The following is a 12,183-nucleotide window of genomic DNA, read 5'->3' on the forward strand; positions in this document are numbered from 1 at the left end:
CCGAAAAATACCAGACTCTAGATGCACCATTTAATCCATATACACATTTGTTCAACTTCCAGAGTACCGCTTCTGTGTTAGCTGCTTCTTTAGGAGGACGGAGAAAAATGTCTCTCTGGAGCTGATGCCCCTGCAAAAAGACAGCTTTTAGATCTATAGATTTGCATCCCCATGCCTTTGTGGCTAATAGAGCAAAGAAGATCTTTAAAATAACCTTTCCGGCTGTAGGTGAATCTACCCTTAAATCCTGATCTTCTAAGTTTTCTTCAAATCCCCTTGCCACAAGCCTGGCCTTTGCCTTATAAGTTCCATCCGGAAGAACCAATGTTTATACTTTCCAGTGGCCTTCCCTGCTCTACTAATAACAATTGCATCCTTCCATTGACTAGACCCTTCAGGCAAGTATGTCACTTTTGTACCAACTTTTGGCAGTTGCCCTTTCGGAAAAATGGCCTGTTCTAATTCACCAGAAGTGTTGTGGTTCTCCACAGAAACCCTATCTATATCAGTTAATTGGTCCTCCTAGTTCTGTAACACATGCGTACCAGATGACTCTGGTTCCTCACCATGTCTGTCTGCTCTGTCTAAATTTGAAACTTTGTAATCTGTACCCATTATCCTTGTTGAATGTACCCTAACAGTTTGATTACCATGTTGCAACATAATTGTTTTGCCATCTATGCCTATGATCTTCCCTGGGCCTTTCCATTCATTAGAATTGTCTCTCTTACAGTATACCATGCCTCCTTGCTGAAAAACGGCATCTGATGGCCGTACGTTATGTCTTAAAGCTCTGCGAATTCTTTCAGAAACTTCTGCTTCCAAAAAAGCTTTTCTACTGCTATGTAATGCATTTAAATGTTCAGCAAAACCAGAGCTAATTGTAGTCCCCTCCCAAGCTGGAGGCTGGTCATCCAAAATGGATGGAATTTTAGGATTTCTACCAAACACTAATTGTTAAGGACTATAGCCCCCAACCACCTGCAATGAATTCTTTGCATGTACTGCCCATGCTAAAGCTGAATTTAGCCTGCAATTTGGTCGATCTGCCAAAATTCTCCATAGCATGTCATCGATGACATCATGATTTCTTTCACAGACACCATTACTAAATGGGCTTTCTGCAGCCGTATTCATAACTCTGATGTTAATATTTTCACATATATCCCTAAACTCATCATTAGCAAATTCTCCCCCATTGTCCGTAATGAATTTTGCTGGTGGACCGTTTCCTGTCCCTATCCATTTTTCCACGATTTGATCCAGAATTACTCTTTTTTCTTTACTTCGTATAATCGTTGATTGACTAAATCTGGTTACTAAATCTACAAAATGCAAAATAAATATATTATTTGCTTTATCCCAGATCTTAAGGTCCATGGCCACAATGTTGTTAAAATCCCTGGCCAAAGGTAGGGTTACTATCGGTCGTGCTGGTGTCCTTCTGTACTTCCTACAAACTTCACAGCGGTCACTAACCCGTTCTTTCAGTCTAGTATAGTCGTCATCCCTTACCCCTGCAACCTTTAATAAATTTTTCAGCCTCCGAGGAGACGGATGTGCAAATTGCCTATGCAGTTTTAATATCACAAGCTTTTTATCAGCTAAAGTACCATTTTCAACTGCCATTAACACATCCTTAACCACTCTACCTGAAAAATTATTTGTCAGTAATGGAATACAATAGTATCCCGACTGTGTAAATTGTAAGTCCACCATCTTTCCAAAAACTGTTGCCTTATCCTGTTCCACATCCAGTTTCATGTGTGCTTTCTTCATCGACGGTCTGCTCAGAAGCAAAGGTATCTCACTTGATACAACATCCGTGCTAATGGAATGATTCACTCCGGCAATATTGCAAGGGATCACCACTCTTTTCAGCGACTTCAGAGTATTATCATCCCCAAACCTGAAACTTGTGGAACTTTCAAATTCCTTAACCTTGTTACGATTTTCAGCATTCAAAGAGTCCAGGTAACATTTTAACCAGCCAATTCCACACACAGTAGATGTGCAGCCACTGTCCAATACAGCACAGTTGAAGGATTCTGCAACCAACACCCTCATTACCGGCGTAAAACTGCTTGTCAATTGGACAATGCCTTCTTTCTGGTCACTATCTTTTTCCTCTTCTGACTCTTCCGTGTTATGTGTCGCTTCAAACACTCTATCATAACGAGTTGGACAGTTGAAAGCATAATGGTATTGAGAGTCACATTGAAAACATCGATTTATCATGCCCCGTGCATTTCTGGGGTTCATCTTCCTATTGTAGGTTCTAACTGGGTTTCTGTCTTCATCATTTCCTTGTCTCGGGCTCCGTCTATAGTCTTGAGTCCTGGTCGTAGCCATACGATTTTGCCATCCTGTTACTAGTGTATCTTCCATATACTGCCTTATTGCAGGCTGACCTATTTGGGTCATCAGAGCCATCAGAATCAAATGTTTCCCCAGAGACTTTTGTAAAGCTTTTGTCATCTGTTCGAATAAGGTATCCTTATCAGTAAACTGAACTCCTGTCAAAACCAGGAACCTATCCATGTTGCTCACTCTAGCACAGTCAAGTAATTTAAAGGCCAACACAGACTGTGGAAATTCCAGATTGTGTTTCTGCAGCCTTTTATATAAGAACAAAGAACAAAGAAAAGTACAGCACAGGAACAGGCCCTTCGGCCCTCCAAGCCCGTGCCGACCATGCTGCCCGACTAAACTACAATCTTCTACACTTCCTGGGTCTGTATCCCTCTATTCCCATCCTATTCATGTATTTGTCAAGATGCCCCTTAAATGTCACTATCGTCCCTGCTTCCACCACCTCCTCCGGCAGCGAATTCCAGGTATCCACTACCCTCGGTGTAAAAACCTTGCCTCGTACATCTACTCTAAACCTTGCCCCTCGCACCTTAAACCTATGAACCCTAGTAATTGACCCCTCTACCCTGGGGAAAAGCCTCTAACTATCCACTCTGTCTATGCCCCTCATAATTTTGTAGACCTCTATCAGGTCGCCCCTCAACCTCCGTCGTTCCATATAGTCTGCCAAATTCCATTATATAGTCTTCCATGGAGATATCCTCCATTTTCCGGAAATTATCAAAATCCGACCATGCTTCATACGCACTTAACAAGTCATCTTTCTTATAAATCTTATCCATATAATGTAATAAAGTCTCCAGACCTTCTTCTGAGTCTAACTCTTCCAATTACTGCTCAGAAAGCACTTTGTTTCGGATTTTACTGCCATATGGTAGAGAAAGAGCCAATGCCATACCTTGTTTTCTCTTTCCCAAAGCAGTTACCTTAGTCCACATAACTACTGCACTTCTCCATTGGTCGCACGATTCCCTTTCAGAAAATAAGGGAGGATAGTCATATCCAGCCATCTTTATCCTCGGTTCAGCCATATATCCCTTTTTTTTTTCTTTTCTCACTCACTCCTTGGTTTGATCAGGAAAAGTTGTATCTTTCAACCCTTCACATTCACACAGCAACCATCCTCTGCTACCAATTGTTCGCCGTTTTAGTTGCTGTGATATGAAGAGTCTAAAGTTCTTGTTCTTTTTCACCAAACACCATTTATTTCACTTCCACAGCCTCTGCACAAAACGCTTACAACACACCACCTGACAGAGGCCACCTGAAGCCCCTTTACATATCAGTGTCAATTAATGGATACTTAACATAAATGAGCCAACTAATTGCAATGTCTCTTAACCCATTACTTAACACTTTAGCCCACTGTTACATTTGTTGAGCCATGGGCAAAAACACTGGAACATTGTAGTTGTCACTTGATTACGGAACCTGCATAAATCACGCTTCTGTGCAAAAGTCCTGATTCTTCTCTCTCTCTCTCTCTCCCCCCCCCCAAAAAAAAACTGCAGCCTTACGAATGACATTCATTATATTTAGTGATTAAAATAATTTGCTTTAATTTTAAAGTTTTTGACAATACATCATTGTTTGGGATTTAAAATAAGATTAGCCATACTGTGAATTAGAGATAGGGCAGGTGATAAAGCCGTCGTCTTTTAGTTTTGCAAATAATTGGACCAAAATACAGTCTTACTAATTAAATCAGCGATGGCTATAATTTCTCTAGTCATTGGAGATTTACAAACAGAAGTTGAGCTGTATCGCGGCCAAGGCCCACAAGTCAGAAGCATTGCTGCGTTATCAAATGAAGTATGTTTTCTCTAAACATGTTAGAACCCTTTCCAAAGCTTTCCCGCTGCAATCCATCTATAAATCCAATTTCTATAATTACTTTCCTATTCAAGCATTGAACGTTTTCAATTTCACAAGAATAATGTTGCATCCATTTGTTGGCAGGTGAAGCACTAACCGGGGAGCTATCAAAGCTTTTGTTGGAAATCAGAGAGAGCCAGGATAAAGATTTTGATGATTTGTGCCAAGCTGTGTCCTCGTGCTCAATGGACAGTTTTATCAGTGCAAAGATCTCTGACGATGATGCTGCCAAGTGTGAAAACCAGCCTCAACAGTCCAAGGTTAGTGTTTGGCAGAGGAAGAAACTCACTTAATAAAGGACGAATGTCCCCGAGGACATTTGCTTTTGTTTGATTTATGGTTCGTTTTGGTCTTTTATGAGCTGGAAATTGCATCTGCGTATCTTTAAGTGCAACTAAAATGAAGACTTGGCTCTTGAATTAAATAAGGCAACTTTTTATCGATTATTATTTTCACTTGGCTTGGTTTGCTGAGAATCTTCTACTGTGGAGTTCCTAACTCCTCAACCGTCTTAAAATATACTGCTGATTCTGTGCTCAACTAAAGACTTGCAGCTGATTAGTACTAAAATGCACATTTAAAAATGAATACCATTGATATTCTTTGGCAAGCATTTTACAGCTGATGAGGAAACTGATGTGTGGAATAACAGATGCTAGAAGCTTTTATGAACAACAGCAAACATTGATGAGCCCCGGGTCAATGCTTGTCAAGGTGGGGTTTAAGTTCAATAAATCTAATCAGTGGGGTTATGGTGTATGTCTATGCTGTGTTTGGGAAGATGACCGCTTTATATGAATGCATCCTATTATGAACTTTATTACAACCATCAGGTTCTGGGAGCATCAGGAAGGGGTTCAGAATTAGACAATACAAGAATGGGATGTCATAATTTAATAGCATTTTTTTGCGGGGGGTGGGGGGGGGGGGGGGCAGGGAATGGAATCGTCTTGGGGCATAGGATTTTTGAAGCGTGGTTCTGAGATCTGCGAGCATTGAAGAGTGTAGCTTCAGGGTCTGTAGCATTGGCGTTAGTTTTATAATCAAGGAACAACGGTTGTGCAGTCAAAAGGTTTATGATTACTGAGTAAGGTTCTGAGACTTGGGAGTGGGGCAAGTCAGCAGGAATCCAGAGATGTCCAGCAGAATTGAGGAAGCTGCTTTAGAAAACTGGAGGTTCTAAGGCAGTCTGAGATGCAATGAACTGGTAGTGTTGGGGGGAAACAATGGTTATAAATTGTAGATGTTACCTCCCTGTGAACTTTTACAGCAGTGTTTTTATAAATACCTGCTACTTGCCTAAATACATATGAAAGAATTCAACATACAATTTATGGAAAATTCTGAAAACTGCACATGAACAGACTATGAATATGGTTGAAAGCTTTGTGTAACAGTTTGAGGGAAAAAATATTGAGTCCTAGTCCAAGCTTCTGAGACGGGCTGAGGTTTTGCACTACATGCTTTCCTGTGGGTATTTATATAAAGCATAAATGCTGGTTTAATGGGCAAATTCAACAATATTATTAAAAAATATATATTTCAACTTTATTTTTAGATTTTTCAAAGCTTTATTTTAAACGTGAGTAATTCTAGTTTATAAAAAAGGTAGATAAAACTTTCTTACAACAAACATTTTAAGTGAAGTGATTGGATAATGACAGCAAAATATTTGACCTTAAGGTAGGGTTTTGCTTCAGAATGTTTACAGATTTTCCTTTGTGACCTGTTGACATTGTAAAAATGTGACAGAGGGAAATATGTTTTATGGACAGGAAGCACACAGCATGAAGTAGATGTGGAATACAATATTAAATTGTCCACGATATTGTTCATGGTCGGATGATAAATATGTTGTTTAATTACATGGTAATGCAGTTTAAATATGGATTCAGAAACATAGTCTATTCCTCCACCTTCTGGCCAGAGGATTATGACAGTTAACAAAGCAAAATTGAAAAGGAACTTCCTTGCAACTGTAGGTTCTGGGAGTATCCGGAAAGGATTCAGAATCAGGTTGTATCGGTGTGGGAGCTCTGAGTATAATAGCACTTTGGGGAGTTTACAATATGCAAATGTAAATGTCAGCTTTGGTGCAGTGGCAGCATGCTGGCTCCTGAGGCATAATGTTGTGGATTTGAGATCCACTCCAGAGACTTGAGTACGTATCGAGGAAGCACTGAAGGAAGCCTTTTCAACGTGATTTCAAACTGAGACCCAACTGCCCTCGAAGACAGATGTAAACATGTTTTTCATGTTTTATTATGTATTGCGCCGTTTGAGGTTAATTGCGCACATCAACGGTCTTTTCATAGAATCATAGATCCCTACATTGCAGAAGGAGACCATTTGGCCCATCACGTCTGCACCAACCCTCCGAAAGAACACCCCACCCAAGCCCATTTCCCTTCCCTATCCTTGTAACCCCCACCGAACCGGTGGACACGACAGGGCAATTTATCATGGCCAATCCACCTAACCGGCACATCTTTGAACTGTGGAAGGAAACCAGAGCACCCGGAGGAGAACGTGCAAACTCCACACAGTCACGCAAGATCTTTTGAGAGAGAGAATTTCATATTTCCATTGCACTTGGTGTGGGTGGGGGGGAAATGCCTCGTGATTTCATTTCTGAATGCCTGGCTCCAATTTTATGATTGTGTCTCCTTGATCTGGATTCCCACACCACAGGAAATAGCTTCTCAGCGTCTACTCTACTAAATTCCTTTATCATTTTAAACATTTAAATTCGATCATCTGTCAACCTTTTAAAGCTCAAAGGAATACAAGTTTGTGCAACTTGTCCTGGTGACCTAATCCATTAAACATTTAATGCAACTGTGGGAATAACTTTCTTATTTTCCTGATTAATATAGCTTACATTTCCCTTCTGTTTAGCTCCATACCAAGTAATGTGTTGAATGTGAAAATGTTGACATCTTTAAGAAGGAGGAGCGGGCTTTTAATTTCCATAATAATCCTCGGTAAAGATCTGTGGTGGTTACATTATTTAAACAAAAAAACATATTCATCATCACTTTGTAGTACATTTTGTTAAATAATACTTCACGATCTTCCTAATGAAACACTGAGCTTGCGGTTAGCATTAGCAGCTGGAGATGAGCAACCGGAGATTTTCAGATTTGGCTTCAGAGTGCTGGGAATTTGGATATTTTTATGCTGAAGACTGATCCCCAGCTCAGGAGTATAAGTCCCTCGGGAATGCCAGAAAGCATGTGGATGCTCTTTCTCTTATGCGTTCTCACACTTCCACCCAGTCAAGCGATACTACTTGTAATACATTGCAGCAGCAAAATAATACTTTGGGGGAAGATGCAATAAGAAATGGATAAAATGGCAACACCAGTGCACAATTTGGGAGGAATTCCCTGTGCGTTTTAAAATGCAGTGAAACTGCAGTCTGTCTCTAATTGCTCTTGAACTGAGTGGCTCCTTAGGCCATTTCAGAGGGCAGTTAAGATTCAACCACTTTGCTGTGGAGGAACAAAAATGTGCAGGTTTAGGTGGGGTTACGGGGATAGGGCGGGAGAGTGGGACTGGGTAAGGTGCTCTTTCAGAGGGTTGGTGCAGAAACGATGGGCCAAATGCCCTCCTCCTCCACTGTCAAGATTCTATGGATCAGCTCTATGGATTACATGTAGGCCAGACCAGATAAGGACAGCAGATTTCCTTCCCTAAAGGACGTTTGCGAACCAGATGAGATTTTAAGACAATTGATGACAGTTTCATGGTCACCATTATTGAGACTAGCTTTCAATTCCAGATTTATATTGATTGAATTTCAGTTCTGCCAGATGCAGTGTTGAGATTTAAAGACAGAGCATTAGCCTGGCCTCCCTCTGGATTATTAGTGGAGTGACATTACCACTCCAACACCAGCTCCCCATCTAATCCTATTGGCTGCCAAAGTACCTAGGTTCCCCTTTTACGCTACTTTTCATGTCAAAATTTGCAAATCTGCAAAATGATCCTTCCAAAGCATATACAATGGACTGTACAGAACTCCAGTGAAGGTATGATATTCAAAGGCTAACCAATGAATATTGTTTCTACCTCATTCTTAAAGAAGCACTGCTTGTTTCTTTATAATAATCTTTATTGTCACAAGAAGGCTTACATTAACACTGCAATGAAGTTACCGTGAAAAGCCCCCAGTCGGCACATTCCAGCGCCTCTTCGGTACACAGAGGGAGAATTCAGAATCTCCAAATTACTTAACAGCACGTCTTTCTGGACTTGTGGCAGGAAACCGGGGCATCCGGTGGAAACCCAGGCAGACATGAGAGAACGCGCAGACTCCGCACAGACAGTGAGCCAAGCGGAGAATCAAACCTGGGACCCCGGTGCTGTGACGCAACAGTGCTAACCACTGTGCTACCGTGCCGCCTTCTTTTAAGTACTTCTAAATTACAAGAGACACTGAATAGTCACAGAGCTGAGAACATCACATGTTTTAGCATGTTGTACTGCCAACAGTATTCAAGCTTCTTGTCTCCAAAGCCAAGTTACATTTCTCGCAGCTCCATATCAGAAAAAGGATCCTGGTTGAGCACTTACATCCATCGAAGTAAGCTGGCTCAACAATCGTCTGTGCACATACTTGGGGGAAATAAAAGCATTAAGATCCTCCAGGGATCATAACATTTGCTTCATTAGTAGTTAAATTAATTTAAGTTCGATCAATTAAAAGCAAAATACTGTGGTGCTGGAAATCTGAAATAAGAACAGAAAATGCTGCATAAACTGAGCAGGTCTGGCAGCATCTGTGGAGCAAGAAACAGAGTTAATGTTTCAAGTCCGTGTGGTTCTTCTTCAGAACTGAAGAGGGATAGAAAGGCAATGAATTATATAGTTGGAGAGGAGGTTGGAGGAAGAGGGTCAGAATAGAAGATCAGGGATAGGCCGGAGCTAAGGCGAGATTGACAAAAATGTCATGGCTACAAGTCAAAGGGAGTGTTAATGGTGGCAGTGGTGGTCAATAGCAGGGTTCTCACATGGCAGGACTTGGTTGAGGCAGAAAAACTCAGGACAATTTAGAAAAAAGAAACTGTGATACATTCCGCAAATTCCGGCAAATCCTTCAAGCAAGTCCAAGAGCAAGGTGACTGATATCATTAGCAAATTAAGAAAATAAGGTTTTCGTTAACAAACCTGCTCAGCTATCATTCTGTTGGAATCAATGGAATGGATATCAGGGAGATTATACGATGGGCGAACGATCCATTGCACCAGATACCTACCCATTTGGCGACATTGAAAATTACCCCTAGTTGGTGCCTGAAATGGTTAAATGTCAGTCTTCTGTCATAATACTAATATCAGAAAACCTCAGCTTTATTTTACCTCTATTCAATTCTGATTGGCATGCAGTCCATAGAATTCACAGAATCCCTACAGTGCAGAAGGAGGTCATTTGGCCCATCGAGTCTGCACTGACTCTCTGAAAGAGGACTCTACCTAGGCCCACTCCCTCACCCTATCCCCATAGCCCTACCTAACCTGTACATCATTGGACACTAAGGGGTAATTTAGCATGGCCAACCACCTAACCTGCACATCTTTGTATTATGGTAGGAAACCGGAGTACCCGGAGGAAACACATGCAGACATGGGGAGAAAGTGCAAACTCCACACAGTCAAACAAGGCCGGATTCGAACCCGGGTCCCTGGCACTATGAGGCAGCAGTGTTAACCACTGTGCCGCCCAGTCCTAACTAGATTTGTCCTGTAATCCATTGATTTTATTCCCTACTCAATAATGAGCATTCCACCTTCTCTCTGTTGGCTGAAATGGGTAGGAGTACACTTTGAAGGAACATCAGCGAAAGAATTAACCAGCCCTCAACATTCCTTTACTTAATTACATTCCTTTTAGTGGTGTAATTTCTGCACAGCTGGACTATTGCATCCCAGAGAACTCAAAGAGTAGCAAGAGTTTCATTTTGGATTTGGTGGAAAAAAAACTTATTTAACACATTCTCTGGATTCCAGCTCCCTCCTGCATCATCCTCTACAAATGAACTGTGAGAAAGTTTTCCCCAATACTTTCTGAATTGCCAGGAAGTAATGTGAGGCAGTACACTCTGCTATCAAACTTGCAGATCTCTGTTTAATTTGCTTCAGGCTTTATTCTCACAGGAAGCAAATAGCGAATTGTATATACTTACTTACTCCAAAGACCTAATGCTCTTTACACGTTTATGTTCTTTCAATCGAGATGGAAGGTAACTTTGACATTGTGACTTTGTCAGGGAACTAAAATGCAATACAACACTGAGCAAATATGATGGAATCGGTGTAATAATTGTACCATCTACATCCCGAACCCAAGGCAAACCCACCTAAACAGAGAGGGGGAAGCTGGTTTATTCTTAATGTGCCCATTTTGTGAGCTGAAGTGTGTTTTTTGTCACTGCTGCCTTCTGGGCAGCCACCTGGAGTGGCTGATGTACTTTCCACCAACTGACCTGGTAGGTTAAGGTGATAAATACCCTGTCGCAGAAGGGTATTTAAATTGTTTAAATTAAGTGCTCTAAATTGTTTTCAATAATTTGTTTCAGAGTTCCGTTACTTGTGTCTCTGTTGCTTTGTAGCCAATTTTATGTGGACATGGATTCAGAAAAAATATTGGAAAAGCAACCATAGCCATGGATTTCCATGTTACATGATTAAAATGATTTGGTGGTAGATGTCCATCATTTTAAAAATTAATTTACAGGAAACGAGTGATGCGACCATCAATTCACTCAAGGACTCGTGTAGGAGTAAAACAGTGGTTTTAATTAACTATCCACTTTGCCTGCCTGCGACTGGTACATACTGAGGACAGTCCCACAGGCCAGCTACTCTTATACTCCTTCAAAAGGGCGGAGCCCGTACATGCTCCAACATCCTCCAACATCTCCCCCTGTGGGTGAAGCCATACAATGGCCCACAGATAAAACCCACAGGGTTAATAACATAGGACATAACTGGTGAATTAACTGTATTTACAAACATAGAACTTAACTGGTGAATTAACTGTATTTACATTCACCACATTCACCACCTGTAAAAACAATAAAGTCCGGCGGGGGTGATGGGTCACATGTTCAGCCGGTCCGGCGCCCGGATCGTACGCTGCGAACGCCAAAACAGTGTTGCAGCCGCTTCAGGTGGCCGGGGAAGTGGTTCCGGTGCAGCCCCAGGGGTGGACTGCGGGAGCGGCTCTTCCTGAGCTTCATTCCTGCGGACTGGTGTGCCGGGTGGAAGGGAGCGCGGGAGCCAAATGGACGTGGGGGCTCGGGGCATGGGAGAAAGAACGGGGTACAGCGCGGGGGGTACTGTGGACGTAGTGGTGGCGGAGCTTGTGGGCGCAAGGTCTCGGACGGAGATGGTATCCTGTCGACCATCGGGGTGCTCAACATATGTGTAGTGCGGGTTTGAGTGCAGGAGCTGGACCCTCTCTACCAGGGGATCGGTCTTATGGGTCTCAACATGTTTCCTGAGGAGAACCGGACCCAGTGTCATCAGCCAGGGTGGGAGCAAGGCCCCTGAGGTAGTCCCCCTAGGGAAAATAAACAAGCGGTCATGAGGAGTCTGGTTTGTGGCCGTGCAAAGGAGGGACCTAATAGCATGGAGTGCATCGGGGAGGACATCCTGCCAGTGGGAAACCGGGAGATTCCTGGACCGTAGGGTCAGTAGGACGGTCTTCCTGACCGTCGCGTTCTCCCTCTCCACCTGTCCGTTTCCCCGAGGGTTGTAACTGGTGGTCCTGCTCGAGGCGATGCCTTTACTGAGCAGGTACTGACGCAGTTCGTCGCTCATGAACGATGAGCCCCTGTTGCTGTGAACGTAGTTGGGGAAACCAAACAGGGTGAAGACACTGTGCAGGGCTCTGATAACAGTGGGGGTGGTCATATCGGGGCACGGGAT

General features: G+C 42.4%; 1 protein-coding gene across 13 annotated transcripts in view; it reads left to right on the forward strand.

The window, feature by feature from the left end:
• The window catches only part of anks1b (ankyrin repeat and sterile alpha motif domain containing 1B), a 1,303,035-nt gene that overhangs the window by 724,241 nt on the left and 566,611 nt on the right, over nt 1–12,183 (forward strand). For all 13 annotated transcript variants that reach the window (XR_011934063.1, XM_072471544.1, XM_072471547.1 and 10 more), the window contains one exon: nt 4,333–4,508. Coding sequence is in view for 12 of the 13 variants with exons in the window: in XM_072471544.1 (XP_072327645.1) it covers nt 4,333–4,508 (176 nt within the window). In the remaining variant the exon portion in view is untranslated. The remainder of the gene's footprint in view (nt 1–4,332; nt 4,509–12,183) is intronic.

The sequence above is a fragment of the Scyliorhinus torazame genome, chromosome 13 (assembly GCF_047496885.1).
Source record: "Scyliorhinus torazame isolate Kashiwa2021f chromosome 13, sScyTor2.1, whole genome shotgun sequence".
Classification (NCBI taxonomy): domain Eukaryota; kingdom Metazoa; phylum Chordata; class Chondrichthyes; order Carcharhiniformes; family Scyliorhinidae; genus Scyliorhinus; species Scyliorhinus torazame.